This window comes from Periplaneta americana, chromosome 2, assembly GCF_040183065.1.
Source record: "Periplaneta americana isolate PAMFEO1 chromosome 2, P.americana_PAMFEO1_priV1, whole genome shotgun sequence".
NCBI lineage: Eukaryota > Metazoa > Arthropoda > Insecta > Blattodea > Blattidae > Periplaneta > Periplaneta americana.
The window spans coordinates 171,701-193,047 of record NC_091118.1 but is presented as its reverse complement, the minus strand read 5'-3'; the positions used below and the strand labels follow the sequence as shown (position 1 = coordinate 193,047).

The 21,347-nt window shown below is 37.0% G+C and overlaps 1 protein-coding gene across 1 annotated transcript in view; it reads left to right on the top strand.

Moving 5' to 3' along the window:
• LOC138711657 (fatty acid synthase-like) overlaps positions 1 to 21,347 on the top strand; it is a 55,837-nt gene that overhangs the window by 3,641 nt on the left and 30,849 nt on the right. Inside the window, exons 3-5 of the mRNA XM_069842791.1 lie at positions 4,031 to 4,207; positions 8,785 to 8,964; positions 21,012 to 21,210. Coding sequence (XP_069698892.1) covers positions 4,046 to 4,207; positions 8,785 to 8,964; positions 21,012 to 21,210 — 541 coding nt within the window. The 5' untranslated portion in view covers positions 4,031 to 4,045. The remainder of the gene's footprint in view (positions 1 to 4,030; positions 4,208 to 8,784; positions 8,965 to 21,011; positions 21,211 to 21,347) is intronic.

The following is a 21,347-nucleotide window of genomic DNA, read 5'->3' as shown; positions in this document are numbered from 1 at the left end:
ATTGTCCACACGGCTTCTGACACAATTCACACACACATTCGTCGTTGGGTTTGTGGTATCTCTTGGTGGCACAGATCTTATGGTGAAAATCATGTACTGCGTAATGGGTCACTGTGTGTCTCAGTTCGTAGTTTGTGTTTGCCCAGCCTCTGGTTGTCATGGCGTCTGTTATGTAGAACTCACTCCAGATGGCGTTCTTCTTTCCTCTGAGTACTTCCAGGGCTTTCTCGTATGCTGGGGTCTTCAGCATGCAGAGTTGTGTTCTAATATCTTCGATGAAGAAGCGTTCCTTCATTAGTTCGTATGTTAGTCTCGAGAGAGTTGTTCTTCCTACTCCTAGTACTCTTTTCATGAAGGATGATTTGACTCGTTCTCAACTGAATAATAACACGCATTTACCATATTTATTCTGCGTTTAATTTCCTCCCAAGTGTGGGAATTAAATAATTGGCTTTCCCAAAACACGATATTAAATGTTTGATATAAAACAATTTTTGTCTCGGAAAGGAGGCAAAAACGAGCAAAATAATTGTTTTAAACTTTTTGTTTGAAATTTCTTATAGAATAACCCTTTGAAATTAATGACAGTACTTACAGTTCACCTGTATGTAATATATATTACTTGTATTATACAGAGTGTTTCTAAATTAGACTGGCAAACTTTTCAGTTGGATTGATAACCTTCTTTCAATAGACTGGCAAACTTTTCAGTTGGATTGATAACCTTCTTTCAAACATTTTTCATTAAGGAACCCATGGGCTAGGACGCTTCGTTTCAGTGCAAGTGGGGTTTAATGCTACCACCCAGTTTGTTTACTCCATCAGTGGAGTATCATTCTTTGACCCGGTTTGTTTATTCCCTCAGCTCGGTATCATGCATTAAACCAATTTGATTACCTGTGGTTTATGAAACCCCTGTTGACTCTGAAGAAGACCTTGCAACACTCACTGTCTGCACAGCAGCTGAAATCAGGGAAATGCCTCGCGTCTCTGAAAGGGTATGACAAAGTATGGCACTAATTTCATTTACTCTTTCATCGTATGATGACGCAGAATATCTGCATGGAAATATCATATGTACTTCGGTACATTATAATAATATATGCTATGCGTAAATCACTTTGTGATTTAAGACAGCGCTTATTCCGTCGGATCCCGGCCAACTAGTCACTCATAACGAGTGCACCTCAGCACATGTGTGGTCTTCGGTCCTAGGTTCATAGATATCTATGACGTAGTGCAGAGGGCGGCCACTAGAGGGAACCCAAGAGTTGGAGCTTAAAACTGAGACGATTCTTCCGAAGCCGGGATGGAATCGGTGTGGCTTAGTGGATGAAGCGTCAGCACATAGAGCTGAAAACCCGGGTTCAAATCCCGGCGCCGGAGAGAATTTTTCTTCGTTCCATTACTCTTTCATCGTAAAAAAGTATGGCACATCGATGCAATGCTTGTCTGGAAGTCAATGGACGTGTGTTCCAGCACTTGTTGTAGTGATGAGACAATAAAGCATTGGGTCCATACTGCTAATTTAACAATGAAGTGTCCACACCTGTGGAGTAGCGGTTAGTGTGTCTGGCCGGGAAACCAGGTGGCCCGGGTTCGAATCCCGGTTGGGACAAGTTACCTGGTTGAAGTTTTTTCTAGAGTTTTCCCTCAACCCAATACGAGCAAATGCTGGGTAACTATCAGTGCTGGACCCCGGACTCATTTCACCGGCATTATCACCTTCATCTCATTCAGACGCTAGATAACCTGAGATGTTGATACAGCGTCATAAAATAACTTACTAAAAAAAGACACTGAAGTGAGTGTTTTTCCTTTTCATACGGTTTGTTTTGTTTGTTTTTTTTTTTTTTTTTGTTTGTTCGGATCAGTAAATTGTGCCTGTAACATCAATGATTTGTTTATTCACTTTTCACGTAACTATTTACTTCAATCCCTTCCTGTAAGATTTAGCCATGTAATGACATAAGCCCTGCTTGCTCTGAAAGGAAGTGTAGCAGCCCATGGGTTTCTTAACAAAAACTGTTTGAAAGAAAGTTATCTATCTGATCCCAAAGTTTGTCAGTCTAATTTAGAAACACACTGTATATTTTCACACAATTATTATTGTTAATATATTTTAAAGCTTAAAGTGTTTAGTGCAGCCAATGAGAGTAGGTAAGCTTATAATAGTTTTTTAACTTGGTTATTTAATGACGCTCTATCAACTACTGGGTTATTTAGCGTCAATGAAATTGGCGGTAGCGAGATGAGGCCGAGGATTGGCCACAGATTATCTGACATTCGCCTTACAGTTGGGGAAACTTCGGAAAAACCCAACCAGATAATCAGTCTGAGCGGGAATCGAACTCACGCCCGAGTGCAACTCTGGATCACCAGGCAAAAGCTCTACTAGTATCTGGTCTTGGGAGGACAAAGCTGTAGTTAAAATTGGTACTGAAATATAGGGCTGTAGGGAAAGAATATTGACCTACCTTCTATCTAGCAGGAAGATCCATCTGTTTCTGACGTAATTCAGTAAAACAGTCAAGCCCTTTTCAACTGTAGAGACGTTACTAAAAGTCATACTTGATGGATTCTAGCACAAAAGTGTGCAGCATATATTTGTCTATGCAGTGCATACTAAATGTCGATTTTGAAAAAAAAATTGGACTTGACCAGTTTTTGCACCGAGGTATTCAATTGAGGCTATGACTGGAAAAAAAGGGCACATACATGGGAAGCATATTTTGAGATAAACTGCTTTGAAATTTTCTTTCTATTTGAGAAAGTTAATTTGTTTCTTCACTATAATTCTCACATTCTGAATTACTTCTAATTTTTCTCATTACATTAATTTTATTCAAAAGTACTGGAGAGCAGAAGGTTGAAGTTCCAGGAGAATGCAGAAAGTTACACAACGCAGAACTGCACGCATTGTATTCTTCACCTGACATAATTAGGAACATTAAATCCAGACGTATGAGATGGGCAGGGCATGTAGCACGTATGAGTGAATGCAGAAATGCATATAGAGTGTTAGTTGGGAGGCCGGAGGGAAAAAGATCTTTGGGGAGGCCGAGACGTAGATGGCAAGATAATATTAAAATGGATTTGAGGGAGGTGGGATATGATGATAGAGACTGGATTAATCTTCCTCAGGATAGGGACCAATGGCGGGCTTATGTGAGGGCGGCAATGAACCTCCGGGTTCCTTAAAAGCCATAAGTAAGTATATAAAACTTTGTGTCATCCTAAATATCGGAACTCATTTCTTGCTCTTCTGAAGCACCTGGGTTTGTATCTTCTCTGTACTGATTTTATCACATATTACAAGTTATAAAAACATGAATTAGTTCTACTGTCATCGTTTTGCAGCAGATATCAGCTGTGCAATGATTCATTCAAACTGCTGCTCTGGCCTTTAAAGTGTTAGACTGAAACAGGAATTGCAGAGGTTATAGAGAAAAGTATGGAAAATAATGTAAGCTGATGGGAAGAAAACAGGAACATAAATCTATTTGCCCTTTTTCTGGCCACCACCTCCATTATCCACCTTTTAAAATATCTAGAAGTTGTTTCAGTTTAGTTTCTTCATTAAAATGTCTAGATACTTGTTTCAGTTGAACTATCTTCATAATTGAGGGCTTTGCCAGAAGAAAGGCGGATAGATCTACATGCCCTTCTTCGGGAAAACGGTTTAAAATGTAATGAATAATTATAGTAGCGAAATTTTGTTTTGATTGTACTGTACATACCTACAGGACAGGGCTACGTGCGTGTATAACATTTTATTCAGGTGCGTTTTAAAATCTTAGATAGCATGTATCTCAATTCGCCATATTGACATATACGCCCTTTTTCCGGCAAACCCCTCAATTATTATTCCCAGTACAGTATCTCTACTCTTGCTCCTCCGAAAACATTCAGTACAAGGCTTTGGATGTTACGTGCTTGTGGGTCCCGTCCTTGTGCTGTATTGACATGGGCAACAAAGTTAAATAAGATCATATATATTTGAAGTTGATGATTGCTTCTGTTGTGACAGGATGGAGTAGAAGGAATGGAGTTCTCTGGCCGTAACACAAGGGGTCATCGTGTGATGGGCATAGTGCCGTCCTGCGCTCTGGGGTCCATGGTTCTGGCCCACAAGGACCTGCTCTGGAATGTGCCCAACAATTGGACACTGGAGGACGCTGCCACAGTGCCCATGGCATATGCAACCGTGAGTTCCTTTCAGTGTTAAAAATAAAATAAGATGCTTATATAATTACAGTAATGAAGTTTTTGGTTGACTATATAATTTTATTAATGATTTATTACATTATTTTCTGTTATATAAATATTTTCGTGAATTATAGTTTCTATGTAGGTACTGTATTATTAGATATTTACGTCTATCTAAAAAGAAAGAACAAAACAACAACACATTCCACACAGTGCAACACTAGCATCTTTCGATATCACTAACTTATACACTAATATACCGATACAAGACACATTACAGATACTAAAACAAATGCTCATAGACAACAACACACCACAAGAACACATCGAAGAAATCATCAAAATCACAGACATCATAACAAAGCAAGACTATTTCACACACAACAAAAAATACTACACACAAACAGAAGGATTGCCAATGGGATTACCCATATCCAGCATACTAGCAGCGATATTTTTACACAACATAGAACAAACATACATACTCAACAATGAACACAACAAATATGCAGACAACATAATATACTGGCACAGATACGTAGATGACATACTCATACTATACAAAGGAAACAAACGACAAATACACAAACTACACACATAACGAGAAGTTTCATTAGTTCAGATCAAATTTCTGCACATTTAAAGGACAAAACTAAAATTCTTTCAATCATTTATTATCATAATACACTACTCTCTTAAATTGACTGAGCATGTTGGGAATTAAATGAACGGCTTTCCAAAACACGCTGTGAAATGTTTCATATAAAACAATTTTTATCTCGAAAATGAAGCAAAAATAAGATAGATTATATTAAAGTTTTTTGTTTGAAGTATCCCAAAGAATAACCCCCTGTAATTAATGACATTACTTACGGGTCACTCTGTATAAGATATGACACACTACTACAGGAATGTCTAAGAGAAGGTACAGTGTGACGACTCTATTGGTTAGCATAATTGATTGTAAACTAAATGACAGTCAGTTTTAAATTTATATTACCAGAGGGGCGGCTTTCGAAGAGGGGCTGCGGAGCTGCAGCACCCCCAGACATTTGTGGCTCTTGTCTCGTTTTATGTTGTGAAAAACATTTATTATACAGTCTCTATCTAGCGGCTCGAATTTTTAAAAAAATTTCGCTCTCAATGACATGCACGCAATCGTTAGTGAAGTCACTTCCTCCCCTGGTGCTGCCAGAGCGAAACCAGAGACAAGGACGGATTGGTGAAGCCACTTCCTCCCCTGGAGCTGCCAGTCTCGTCTCGGATGCTTTGCGCGTTAGTTTTACCCCTCCCCCTGCTGCCCCTCGCCGCGAATCCAGAGTTTCCAGGCGCTGCAAAATCTGCAGCAGTTTGTCAGTAGCGCACAGTTTTAAATACATTTTCTTTAATGTTGTGAGTATAACAAGTGCGACAATGTTTAATTCTGTTCAATATTTACAGTCTATTCAGTTCAGTACCTTAACAGTTCAGGAAAAATGTGAAATTAAGTGCCCATCAGTTGAATCTCATAATGGAAAGAGCCACGAAACAAAATACAAAGGCTTGCATATTTTTTTATCCAGTATCCCTGCGTTCTTCTTTCGATCTGTATTAGATTAATGTGTTTCAAAGACAATTCCATCAGCTGGGACAACAAGGTGGATTTAAAATAAGAACAGTAAATGTTGTTCATGAAAAGAAGGAGCCATTGCTAGAATGTTTTCAAACCATAATGGAATATGAAACATCTAACAACATCACAATAAATGAGGCAAGCGCCCTGGTGCGTACTCTTGAATATCCTGAATTCAATTTCTGGCTCAGTTATTTTTTTCATTTATTGATGTATCATGTAGATATATTATACAACCAACTACAACATCGCCAGTTAGATATTTCTAAGGTTAAAATCTGCATATAAAAAATTAAATTATGGTTTATTTAATGACACTCGCAACAGCAAGGGTTATATCAGCGTCGCCGGTGTGCTGGAATTTTTCCGCAGGATTCTTTTAAATGCCAGTAGATCTACTAACATGAGCCTGTCTCATTTAAACACAACTTACAAGATAAGGCGCATGGAACTAATCTTTAAATAAAGTAAGTTGCTTGGTTTATTTTTGTATGCAGCCCCCCTTAATTCAATACCCACGAGCCGCCACTGATTACCAGTATGGTTTTTGGTATCTTATTTTACTTCCAGTATACCATACCGACTCATACTGGCCCTATTCGACCAATGATATTTGAAACGTAAATGTATTTCGAGTATGTTGAATGTAAATGTATTTTGGTGATTTTTAGAAGAGTTTTGTATTTGTATTTAAAGTACTGAGGTATCAGCATTTTGCTCACCCCTGTGTAGAAAGCAATACATGTGAGACTTGATAGAACCGTGTGATTAACAATAGTGTGTTTGTACACTTCTATCTCAATCGTAAATGATTAAAAAGGAATAATTGTTGGTATTTTACGTGATCATCGAGGTAAATAATTCTAGTGAAGAGGGCTAGATGTAACTTCTGCTTCATAACTGCAACCGTATTCAGCTATGGCAGCCATACTGATAAACATGTCAAAATATTTTACATTCGTCCATGTGAATGCTTTCATGTCTTCAAATCGACTTTTCAGAGTCTGAAATACCATTGGCATTGGTAAGAACACCCAAGAATAAAATATTCCTCCACTAACGACATGGAATCTTTAGTTGATGACGAAAATTAAACTTGTGATGTTCAAAATTGTGTTTACAAACACACATTATTATCCTAATATGTCATAGAAAGTAAAACATTTACCATAAGTTATGTAAATAAAACGCCAAATTTTTAAAACTATACAGATAATATAGTAAATCAATTTATTGTGATGTATATTATTATTTAATATCGGTTATTATAGTTCACAAAACAGTAATGCAGTAGCATCATATGTCAGTATTTGTTCGAATCAGTACTAACAGCCAGGTAACTACAGGCCGAAGCATAGTTGGGTGAATATTCTGAAATGGGCAAATATGAATAACAAAACTGTAAAAAATATATTATATTAAATTGTGCACTTTTTTCTCACATTGGTTACATTTGCTCCTATTATTGAAGATCCTGGTATCAGTTGAGCTTAAAAAATTTTTTTGTGAGATTTTCTAATTTAAAAAAAAAGCCAAGGGATTGTTGTTATCTTTCCCTTACACCCCATTGTTTAAGCTATCTTCTAAACTTCTGTACTTCAGATTTCACTTGTCTTCGAACATTTCTTTTTTTCACGATCAGTCATATCTGCTATTTTATTTCTTTTTTTTATATTCTTTGCCATAGTCCCTTTTTTTCTACAACTCTTCTTCAGTCATATTTGCCCTCTGCCTACGTATCTTCTCCCTTTCATATTTCCTACTTTCGTCATCAGACTTTTTTTTCTTTCCTATATACAATCACATGAAATAATATTCGAAGTTACTTTATACACCAGTATTTAATAATTTTATGTTAAATGAATTCTCATCCCACAATAAAGGGACCAACGTTACAGGGACCATTGTGTTACAAATTAGTATAATTTCCGCAATCGCAATAGTTCTGACAAAATAAATCTTTAAAAATGTCATGGAGGTTAGATTTTTTAGTCGACAAACATTGTAATGTTTTGCACATACTACGAAAGTTTTGTATATACAAACTATATTTAATGCCACCAGGGACTGGTGTTACCAATAACAAACATAACATTCAGTCATCAGTGATGATTTTTGTATTTTCCAATAAAATAAATTACGATAATGGACGAAAAGTTTTTCAACTGGCGCCAAGTTGACCTCTCATCACTACCAACCGTTAAAATTTACCACATGAAACAAAATTGTCTTTTGTGTAGCTCTTTTATTTCGAGGGACTGACGTTACGAAAGTTTTGGGGACAAACTTTACGTTAAAGTTGTATCCTTTCAGAATTAAACAAACAACAATTCCTGTCTTTCATAAGTATTTTAACTATTTATTTTTATAATCTTGGCCGAGGAAATAAAATCAAATCGAAACATTCCGAGAAAAACTTAGTAAAACAGAGTAAAATGTAGTTGGGGACATAGGGACCGTAGTTACATTTTGACATTTGGAAGTTATTTTTTAATTATAAATTTTTTAATTAATCCTTTTATACTTTGTTTCCAACTAAAACATGTGAGAGTTAGTTAATTAAACGCAAAAGTAATCAGTTAACATTTTCAAAAAACTCCTTAAATCAGCCGGGACATACAGTTTACCCATTTCAGAATATTCACCCAGTTACCAGTTGAAGCACAGATAACTGTAAAGATAACGATAACCGTTGTTTCGGAAACTCATTTTAAGCACTTTAAAACATAGATAACTCTGTATGTACAGGTAACTGTCTTTCAGAAACTGGGCATCAGAGAGGCGAACTTGAAGATAATCTATCACAGTTCTTTAAGTTTATCCACATCTTAGTAGTTCGCAGTCAGCTGATATCCTAACTGTGTTACATGCTTGTTTGTGTGTGGAGGAATCTGTTGATCACACTGGAAGCCAACTGAAGGTTGATGTTTCGCATGACTGACTGTTTGTATTGTTATGAGCAGGCATACTACGCGCTGGTGCTGATAGGGAAGATGAAGAAGGGCGAGTCGTTGCTGGTCCACTCAGGCAGCGGGGCCGTGGGGCAGGCGGCCATCAGACTGGCTCTGCACACGGGCTGCACCGTGTACACCACTGTCAGCTCGCTGCAAAAGCGAGAATACGTCAAACAACTTTTCCCACAGGTAAGAAACAATTGCTACCAGGGTGATAAAATAAAATTAACTGAGACCATTAATGACATTACTTCATGTAATTAATTCATTAGTCCACCATTGTGGAGTAATGGTAAGCGCGTATGGCCGTGAAACGAGCGGGCCCAGGTTCGAATCCTGGTTAGGACAAGTTACCTGGTTTGGGTTTTTCTGGGGTTTTCCCTCAATGAATCGAAGCAGAATTGCTGGGTAACTTTCGGCGTTGGACCTCGGATTCATTTCGCCATCTTAATTCACATAACTTACCATAGCCCAGGTTAGGTTCACAGTGTGGCATGCTGTACTTGTTCAAGAGCACGGCCATTTCGCTACCCAATCATTCACAAAATAGGAATGGTAAGAACAATAAGCCTCAAGCTGCAGTGTAAACTTCAGGTCCCTCTTCCATACAAGAGAGAGAGATGAATTCATTAGCTTATTATCTTAAGCAGAGGGGAAGGTAAAATTTACTTTCTTCTATAATTGATGCACAATGTCCATTTTTTGTATATAGAACAATCATCGCTTCAGCAATTCAAATTCGATATTACTTTTTGAAAAAAAAAAATGGGGCCCTAATTTTAGGAAAAAAACAAACAGGATACGGAATTCACTAAAATGAATATGTAATAATAAAGAAAAACTTACTGGCTTTTAAGGAACCCGCAGGTTCATTGCCGCCCTCACATAAGCCCGCCATTGGTCCCTATCCTGATCAAGATTAAGCCAGTCTCTACCATCATATTCCAACTCCTCAAATCCATTTTAATATTATCCTCCCATCTACGTCTCGGCCTTCCCAAAGGTCTTTTTCCCTCCGGCCTCCCAACTAACACTCTTTATGCATTTCTGGATTCGCCCATACGTGCTACATGCCCTGTCCATCTCAAACGACTGGCTTTAATGTTCCTAATTATGTCAGGTGAAGAATACAATGCATGCAGTTCTGTGTTGTGTAACTTTCTCCATTCTCCTGTAACTTCATCCCTCTTAGCCCCAAATATTTTCCTAAGAAGCTTATTCTCAAACACCCTTAATCTCTGTTCCTCTCTCAAAGTGAGAGTCCAAGTTTCAGAACCATACAGAACAACTGGTAATATAACTGTTTTATAAATTCTGACTTTCAGATTTTTTGACAGCAGACTAGATGACAAAAGCTTCTCAACTGAATAATAATAGCCATATCCTATATTTATTCTGCGTTTAATTTCCTCCCGAGTGTCATTTATATTTGTTACTGTTGCTCCAAGATATTTTAATTTTTCCACCTCTTCGAATAATAAATCTCCAATTTTTATAGATCCATTTCGTACAATATTCTGGTCACGAGATATAATCATATACTTAGTCTTTTCGGGATTTACTTCGAACTCTATCGTTTTAGTTGTAATAATAATAATAATAATAGTAGTAGTAGTAGTAGTAGTAGTAATGTATAAAGCGTCCAATGGGCAGAAGTCCATTCGACTCTAGTCTGTACAAAGTTGAGTCAGCAATACTGATCTCTTGTTACATTCCAATGCATGATAAGTGTCACACTGTTCACTACACTGTACTTTGTAATAAATTGAATATATCTGATGCATTTTTAAAGATCAAAATTTCTATGACATTTTACTTCTAGAAACACGTTCTTTAATACTTCCGCAACATAGTTTTGATATTGGCTTTCAAAAATTTTAAGGTGAAAATTTTAACTTTTAAGAATGAATTTTGAAAGTAAGTCTGTAGAAATATGGAAACATATTTTTCAAATACGACAAAATAACAGAGTTATTTTCCAGAAAAAAGTTTCCTAATAGCGTAAATAATGTGTACACCAAATATCATGCATATAGTATTAATAGTTGCGAAAATATATAACTTTTTGTACAGAATAAAACAAAAAATTAAAGTTAGACGAAATTGCAATCATAGTTTAGTGTCATTTAAAAACACTGTGCACCTGAGCTTTAAAAATGACGTCACAGCAGCTGACAAAGCCATAAATACGTAGTATGAAATTTTGTGTAATGTAGTTTTTAGATAATTTATCAGAGACCATTTTAAAGGATTTATATTTTATTAATTTAGAAATCTTCTCACTATTCGTGAGCTGCCACAAGGGACAAAGAGTACTTAACCATATAAATGTTTACAAGTTCAGTGAACCATTAATTTTGTTTTGACAATGAAACTCCTACAAGTACATAGCTGCAAATACATTTTGTGATTGGTGGGAATATACCTAGTTTTAGAGAGGCAAGTGTTACAAAAAAGTAAAGAATGCTAATGAACTTGGTTCCATTTCGAATATAGGTGATGCTTCAGGAGAGCAATTGATCCTTTCAATGCAGCTAAAGTTACAATCGGAATAATACTTTTTTTCACTATATTACCCAATTCCGCCCCTTAATTATTTGCTTACCTGTACTTAGTCTTCCCCCCCCCCTCCCCCCCCCCCGCCCACGAACTTTGATTTCATGGGTTTTAATAGTCCAACGTGAAGTTCATTTCATTATATTTATTATGTCTCCATGCTGCTATGATACCCAAGTTGTTTTACACATTGTGCACAGAACACTACCTACACAGATTCAAATTTCCATTAACACTAATATGTACTGATGTGATAAGAAAAATTTTCCACTATGTTTTTTTTCGGAAAATTTTCCATTTGATCAAATTGTTGCTTTTTTCGCCCCCTCTCTTACGGCCTCAAGAATTGGACTCTTATCACTCACTCAGTGTTCTCATTGGGCTAGGGTTACCATACGTCAGCGTTTATGCGGACAAGTCCGCTTTATGATAATAAAAACAGTCGTGTGTTTACATTTTTGGAAAGCCTCTAATTTGTCCGCATTTTCTCATGTTGAAGTATTATTTATTCATTTTTGTTTCGCTTAGTCTGATGTTGCTGTGAGCTGTGAGAAATGTATTGCAGTGTATATAATTGTTAAACGTGTAGGGTAAGTGCTGTCCAGAAATGCATATAGAGTGTTAGTTGGGAGACCGGAGGAAAAAAGACCTTTAGGGAGGCCGAGACGTAGATGGGAGGATAATATTAAAATGGATTTGAGGGAGGTGGGGTATGATGATAGAGACTGGATTAATCTTGCACAGGATAGGGACCGATGGCGGGCTTATGTGAGGACGGTAATGAACCTCCGGGTTCCTTAAGAGCCATTTGTAAGTAAGTATGTAGGGTAAGTGCTGTTCATCCAGATACATCCTTCATTTCGTTCACTGTAAATAGCAGTGGACTTATCAAGTACTGGTAAGTTATTAAATTTCATGGATGTGTCTTACCATACATTCTGTGAAAAGACTTGTTTTATGGAAATTTAACTTAAGACATTTTACATGCAAGCGTATGTTTGTCTATTTCTACAGTAACAAGGAATTGTTAAAGAGAATTAGATCTAGATACAGAAGTTGCGAAAGGGATATAAATAACGAAATTGGTACAAGGAGTTCGTTGGTGAAAGGAATGTATCAGCATTTTCACATTTCAGAATATGGTAACCCTACATTAGACACCATCTTATCAAACGAAAGTCGTACCAGTACCTAATTCTTCTAACCTTTAATGGCTGTATCAATACAGACTGAATTTGTTATTCCCAAGAAACTAGTTTGATTAATTAATATGTGTCTCAGTGAAACGTACAGCAGAGTTCGTATAGGTCAGTTTCTGTCAGATGCTTTTCCAATTCACTGCGGGCTAAAGGAAAGGAGATGCACTATCACCTTTACTTTTTAACTTTGCTCTAGAGTATGCCATTAGGAAAGTACAGGATAAGAGAGAGGGCTTGGAATTGAACGGGTTACATCAGCTGCTTGTCTATGTGGATGACGTGAATATGTTAGGAGAAAATACACAAACGATTAGGGAAAACACGGGAATTTTACTGGAAGCAAGTAAAGAGATAGGTTTGGAAGAAAATCCCGAAAAGACAAAGTATATGATTATGTCTCGTGACGAGAATATTGTACGAAATGGAAATATAAAAATTAGAAATTTATCTTTTGAAGAGGTGGAGAAGTTCAAATATATTGGAGCAACAGTAACAAATATAAATGGCACTCAGGAGGAAATTAAACGCAGAATAAATATGGGAAATGTCTGTTATTATTCGGTTGAGAAACTTTTATCACCCAGTCTGCTGTCAAAAAATGTGAAAGTTAGAATTTATAAAACAGTTATATTACCGGTTGTTCTATATGGTTGTGAAACTTGGACTCTTACTTTGAGAGAGGAACATAGGTTAAGGGTGTTTGAGACTAAGGTGCTTAGGAAAATATTTGGGGCTAAGAGGGATGAAGTTACAGGAGAATGGAGAAAGTTACACAACACAGAACTGCACGCATTGTATTCTTCACCTGACATAATTAGGAACATTAAATCCAGACGTTTGAGATGGGCAAGGCATGTAGCACGTATGGGCGAATCCAGAAATGCATATAGAGTGTTAGTTGGGAGGCCAGAGGGAAAAAGACCTTTAGGGAGGCCGAGACGTAGATGGGAAGATAATATTAAAATGTATTTGAGGGAGGTGGGATATGATGGTAGAGACTGGATTAATCTTGCTCAGGATAGGGACCAATGGCGGGCTCATGTGAGGGCGGCAATGAACGTCCAGGTTCCTTAAAAGCCAGTAAGTAAGTATCAATTCTGTTTCCAAAACAGTGCTATTGTTACGTTGTTTTGCCACAATATTGATACTGATTAAGGAACAAACATTTTCTGAGAACTTTAGTGAACTAATCTAAGATTGGGTGAGAAAACTGTTTCGTGTAGCCAATTTCTAGGTAACATTTATTTAATTAAATACCTTTATTTTGTGGTATTATGCAATGCAAAAAGAATATGTAGCCTATTATGTAAATTGTGGTTATTTGAATAGCAGTTAATTCATCCACCGAGTAGAAGAAGAGGTGGGTACGATAAATTATAAAACTTAGCAATGCTAGGCCCAATTGTATAAAACTCCCTGACTAAAGATCAACTTTGATCGAAGATTGGATTTAACCGAAGATCGAAAAGTAAATGGAGTTCAGACACTTCTTCTATTGTATAAAACTTTTCTGCGATCAAATTACCTTGGTTCAAATGCAATCTAAGTTCACGTGAAAAGGATTTGGCAACATCGCATAAACATGTGAAATACGTGATGCGCGGACCATGTTATACAGGTTTGTTCAGTGTTGCCAATCTAGCGATTTTAACTCTTTTTCAACAACAATTTCTTTTAACTTTTAAATTGCTTAAATAGGGATTTAGTGACCCTTTTAGCACCCCATAGTGACAAAATTTAATCTTTCTTTGTTGATAATGAGAAATCTAGCGACTTTACAACTACTTTTTCGCGACTTTCCGTATTACACTCTGTTGGAGACACTGTTTTTTTTTTTTTTTTTTGCAATGTAAATAATGGCGGACAATAAGAAGAAGGTTGACTGTTCTCCAAGTTATCATGTTATGGTGTTTGATACTGCTAAACATAATAAAGCTTTATAAAATGACAATTTTCGTTTAGTAATACAGTTAATTGAACATTTATGAATGTACCTGTCATATCCATTAATAATTAATGGTTGTTATAAACATAATATAATTATAGGTTATGTTATTTGATACTGCTGAACACGATAGAGCCTTATAAAATATAAGAATGTTTGTGTATTAAGGCAAGAAATTGAAAGAAATATATATAAATGCACCTAACATATCTATTAATATTAATAATAATGGATATTTTATTTGCACAATCTGTCACTCGTATATTTCAAACAGGAAAGAAATAACTGAACTTGGATCATCTAACTTAATCGGAGAAATTTCTTCAGTCAAAGTTGACTAGTTTGAGACAAATTAATCTCAGATTAGACTTTATACAACACAAAATTCCAAGTTCAGCTGAAACAAGGATCAATTTAACCTCTGATCTAAGATTAAATGGTTTATACAATCGGGCCCTAGTAATTTATGAGGGGCAGTGAAATGAAAATGGGTCATCATGTGTATATATCTCACGGCAGGCAAGTGGAATTTGATTGCTGACCTGACATCTGGTGTCGACTTGCAAAAGCACAGTTACAACCTCTGTTTACACACTGGAAATCTTATCTTTTTTAAGTGAATAACAGGCACTTTTCCACAACCTCCGACTTCTTAACATCTACATTAATGTCTCCATGCCCAATTGTTTTGACAGCTGGACATGAACAATACTTGTGCATTATTATTTGAATTTACACTAAATATTTTTTTTTAATCCAATGCCACCAGGTTGTCTTTTCGACATTTCTGGTCTTCTCTCCTGGCCGTGGCTTAGTTGTAACCCACTTCTGAGGTTGGAGCGCCTGGAAGGCGGAGTTACATTACCCCGATGATGTGATAGGATGATTATGATAATGTGGTGCCAGGAGAGGTCTTAAATCTAAACTTAATGTAAATTCCAGACCATGGACGAACACAGGAATAATCCCCTTTAAGGAAAAATTCCTGTGCTCTAACCGGGAAAAGGGAGAAAACATATTTGTTTTGGTACTTCATCAATAAATTGCTGAATGTAGAAAAAAAAACACACACACTGGAAGTGAGGTTAGAGATACGTGTGTTCGTCCAACATCACTGGAGGCAGGTAAAGAAGAAGAGCGAGGTATAGTGCGATTTTTGACTGCTGAAGGAGTAGAAAGACGAGATATCCATTGTTACAGCAAATACAACATTTCATGTTTGCTTGTACTGGAATGTCACAAGAGATTCCAAGAGGGACACGTGCCGATGCTCGTCCAGGACAGGCTCATCCTACTGTTATTGCTGAGGTTGATAGTCTTATATGGGGAAATCGATGAATCACTGTGGAAGGACTTCGTCGTTTGGTGGGAATAAGTCACTGTTCCATACACATCATTGCTACGAAGCACTTGCAGTACCAGGAAATCTGCGCACAATGAGTTCCACATCAGTTAACGGATGAACAAAAAAACAAACAGAATGGCTGCTTCACTGGGTCACTTGCAACGATACCACAAGGAAGAGTGTGCATTTCTGTCCCGTATTATCACTGGGAATGAATCGTGGTGTCACCATTTTGAACTGAAGAGCAAATGGCAGAGCCGACAATGGAAACACATGGATTCTCCCCACCGAAAAAGTCCAAAGCAATACACACAAGTTCCGGCAATGTCATGTTGATATAATAAGAAAGAAGTGCGCACAAACGTGCAATTTAGTTTCGTATGAGTTAATTCTCTTTACTATATTCCACCAGTGACTTCGTTCTATTCACATATTTACTAAAATGATATTTTGGACACACTTCGTTGCACAGTTTGCACACGCATTCGGGGGAAGGTTCGTGGTACTCTGATCTTCTGCACAGTTTGTGTGAACTGCTAGCCTTGTTATGGCGCTTCGTAACTTGTTGTTCGGCCCTGTCCAGTTGTGGTTGATCATCGCTTCCGTTCCATAGAATTCACTTTCTATTTCCGCCTTCTTCTCTTGCATGACCGTAAGTAGTCGAAGTTCTGCTGCGGTAGATGGCAGCATGAGTCTGCTTCGTAGTTCCTCTATCAGGAAGGGTTCTCGCGCGAGTTCGTACGCCATTCTGGTGGTGCATATTTTGAGATTCCCAATGCTGCTTTTAAGAACCTTGCTTTGACGTTCTCCATGGTCTTGAGGTCACTGTAGTTTAGCCGGGTCCATGTGATGTCCAGTCCATATGACAGTATAGGGAGTATCTTGGCATAGAAAAGCTGCATGGCTGTTGAGAGTGCTAGTTGGGTAATGTCTGTTACTTCGTGGATAGCTATTACTGCGGCCGTTGCTCGTTCTTGAGTGTGGATTCTGAAGGATTTTGCTGTCGTCTGTATCGTTACACCAAGGTATTTAAATGCCTTTGTAATTTGCAGGGGTCGATTTTGTATCCAGATTGTGTCACTTTTTGCTATTCTTCCTCCCTTTCTGAACACCATTTGTACAGTTTTTGACTGGTTTATGAGCAGACCGTTTTCGTCAGCCCAAGCTGAAAGGTTGTTCAAAAGTCATGTTGATATTCTTCTTCAATTCTAGGAATTCTTTGCTTGTTGAATTTCTCGAGCATGGGGCCACAATCAGTGCACAGCGTTATGAAGAAACTTTATAAAAGCTGAGACGCGTCATAAGGTCAAAATGCCCTGGAATGCTATTGAACGGCGTTATCCTTCTTCATGATAATGCCAACCCACACACTGCCAACTCCGTGAGGAATACGATTCAGAGATTTGGTTGGGAAACGCTTTAACACCCCCCTACAGTCCAGATCTCTCCTCATGCGATTTTCACATTTTTGGAGAGCTGAAGAAAGACATTCTTGGACTCCGTTTTGCATCGGATGAAGACTTGTGTGACTGGGTAAAGAACTAGTTCAGTAGATAGCCTACAGGCTTTTTCAAGAATGGGATTGATCATCTTGTCTCGCAGTGGCATAAATGTATAAACAGTTTTGGAGATTACTTTTGAGGTAGGGTAATAAATGTTCTATTATAGCCTATGTTTTGGCATCTGACTCGTTTTCATTTGACTGCCCTTCTTAAATAAAAATAGCTTACTAAGAGAAAACTTTTCAGGAAAAATTAATAATATCAGTACAATAATAATAAAATTTAAAAAAACGTAAGTAAAATAAAGTTTATATTATTTTAATGTACCGAAGTACATATGATATTTCCATGCAGATATTCTGCGTCATCATACGATGAAAGAGTAATGGAACGGAGAAAAATTCTCTCCGGCGCCGGGATTTGAACCCGGGTTTTCAGCTCTATGTGCTGATGCTTTATCCACTAAGCCACACAGGATACCACCCTGGCGTCGGACAGAATTGTCTCTGATTAAGTTCCAACTCTTGGGTTCCCTCTAGTGGCCTCCCTCTGCACTACGTCATAGATGTCTATGAACGTAGGACCGAAGTCCACACATGTGCTGAGGTGTCAGGGTGGTATCCGGTGTGGCTTAGTGGATAAAGCATCAGCACATAGAGCTGAAAACCTGGGCTCAAATCCCGGCGCCGGAGGGAATTTTTCTCCGTTCCATTACTCTTTCATTGTATGATGACGCAGAATATCTGCATGGAAATATCATATGTACTTCGGTACATTAAAATAATATATATGATATGCGTAAATCACTTCGTGATTTAAGACGGCGCTTATTCCGTTGGATCCCAGCCAACTAGTCACTCATAACGAGTGCACCTCAGCACATGTGTGGACTTCGGTCCTACGTTCATAGACATCTATGACGTAGTGCAGAGGGCAGCCACTAGAGGGAACCCAAGAGTTGGAACTTAATCAGAGACAATTCTGTCCGACACCGGGGTGGTATCCGGTGTGGCTAAGTGGATAAAGCATCAGCACGTAGAGCTGAAAACCCAGGTTCAAATCCCGGCGCCAGAGAGAATTTTTCTCTGTTCCATTACTCTTTCATCGTAAAATAAAATTGCTTAATAATGGAATAATTTCAGGGAAATTTATAAGTACTGTGTATCACTACAATTATAAAACTTTGCAAAATCAATAAACTGAGACAATTGGTAGGTAAGGGGGAAGTTTTCAGGAAAATTTAGTCTAAACCAGAGCTGAGTTATTTCCTGGTACTTCACTTACACACATTCAAGTGTTTAGAGCTCTCCCCTCAGTTACACCAACATAACTTTGGTGACATTACGAAAGTTTCAAGCTAGTGTGCGCTCACTCTATGTCTTGCATCTGTAACATGTTAGGTTAGTTAGGCTTTTTATGTCTTCCATATACAAATCTATGACAGGTTAGGTTAGTTTAGGATTTTATTATGCCTTGCACATACACTGGCTAAATGCTGGTAATTTTTTGTTTTGTGAGATTGTCAGCAGTAAGACAGTGTAATGGCAGATTTTCATTTCCGAAATCACAAGAAGTAACTCACCGATAGTTTCGCCAAAATTTATGTTCATATTAGTACATTATAACTTAGAAAATCTAAGGTAAAAAATTGCTTAATAGGAGAACAATTTTCAGAAAATATATAATTAGGTCCTATAATATATCAATAGACCTACATTATAAAACTTCTAAATTTCAGTAAGCTGAAAAATTTTCTTGCTAAGGGGAAATTTTCAAGAAAATTTATAATTATATCAGTACAATTATAAAACTTAGAAAAAATTAAGCTAAAAGAAATGCTTAATTAGGGGAAAATTTTCAGGAAAATTTATAATTAGGGTATCATTAAAATTACAAAACCTGTCGAAATCAATCAGCTGAATAATTTGCTGAATAAGAAGAAAATGTTATGGAAATTTTGCAATTATATTACTTCAGTTATAATACTAGCAAAATCAGTAAGCTAAAAAAAAAAAGTGCTTATTAAGGGAAATTTTTCATCACTACCAATATGGTCAGATGTCACAAAAGAAACAAAACAATTGAAGAAATTCTACGGAAATCTACAGCACTTGGAAAAGCAAGAAAACGTATTTTAAAAAACCTGCTTGAGTCCTCAATACCAGTAAACTGGTAGTCCTCTTGAACTGTAAGTAGTACAATCTTCACATTTGCCTATCCCCTGCCTCTAAACTTGTCTATATTATTGTATTTTGGACATTGTTTATATTCTAAATGAAATGCCTATGTTTTATTAATTTAATTTATTAAACATGTCGTATTATACTAACCAGTGCGGGAGTTAGCCACAAGAAAGTGTGCTATGTGAGTATATTTACATGATTTAATTTTTCTTTGCTGACATAAAATTTGGAATATTTACTTCATATGTTTATCAAGTGACTGCCACCATTACCTACTATAATTCCATTCATTGCAGGTAACATGGCCTGATATATAAATCTGTAAAGGTGTAGTATTTACCCTTATTTCGTTTGTTATAACAAGTGACTATCACCATTAGCTACTATAATTTCATTCATTGTAGCTAACATGGCCTGCTATATAAATATGTAGGCCTAAAGCTATAGTATTTACTTCGTTTGTTGTAACAAGTGACTGTCACCATTACCTACTAGAATTTAATTAATTGTAGAGAACATGGCCTGCTATATAAATCTGTAAAGCTATTTTATTTACTTTGTTTGTTATAACAGGTGACTGTCACCATTACCTACTGTAATTTCATTCATTATTAGTATGTCTAGTAGGTATTCTTTGTTTTATAGGCAAGATTATAAAATTAAATTACCGTAACTTGTATGTTTAACAAAAACTATCTCCATTACCTACTGTAAGTCATTCATTGTAGATAAGTTGGCATACCGGTACTAAATGAATTTATAAAGGTGTAGTATTTACTTCATTTGTCATAACAAGTGACTATCACAAATACATATTATAGTTTCGAACAGTAGGTAGGTAACGTGGCGTACTGAATATTTGATCTATAAAGCTGTAGTATTTACGAATGATGGCAATACCAATAAGATGTTGTTCCTTCAAAGTAAGCACAGATATATTTAGCCGTTCTCTGTGGGATTTCAAGTGTTAGTTGCTTTAATATAAATAGGTAGGCCTATTTTGCGAACAAGAAATGCGTTTGTGCTAATGTCTCTAAACAATGGGCGATACTTCCAATGGTCCATGGAGTGGTGTTTCATTGCACAAAGTCCTGGCTTCTTATCATATCAACTTAAGTCTTTATTGCAGTGGAAATTTATCAAATAGCATTACAGTTTGCGTGTTTGTGTATTGCTGTGATTCCGAAAATAGGTACAGTACTTATATTCGTTTATTGCGTAAAAGTTAAAGGAATCAAACACATGATAAACAATTTCATGAGAAAAGTAGTGATCATGTATTTTAGCAATATCTGTCTGAGGAAAAATTTTAAATAAAATGTGATGAAAATGGAATAGGTAAATCACAAAATCTCAATGAAACATTGGCTTAAAATGAGACCTCTTGATAATGTTTCATGCAAGGTTATGCAAGTGCAAATAGCAGGTCTGATTGTAATAATTGTTGGATTGTTGCCTATCTCAGTATTTTTGCTGTAATAATTGTTGTATTATTGTCTGTCCCAGTTGGAGGACAGTAACATCGGCAGCTCACAAGACATCTCCTTCGAGGAGCTCGTGATGTCACGGACAGAGGGTGCTGGTGTGGATCTGGTACTGAACTCTCTGGCTGAGGACAAGCTGCAGGCCTCCCTGAGGTGTGTCGCTCAGCGTGGTCGCTTCCTGGAGCTGGGCAAAGCAGATTTCTTCAGCAACAAAGTGCTAGGTGGGTTTCTTCACTGACACTACAGTAATAATAAAAAATTAATGTCACGAAGATAAGCTAAGGTTAGGAAGTTAATGCATTTGCATGTTTCTTCCAAAGACTGCTGTTGATATACTGATCAATTATCTTTGCAAATC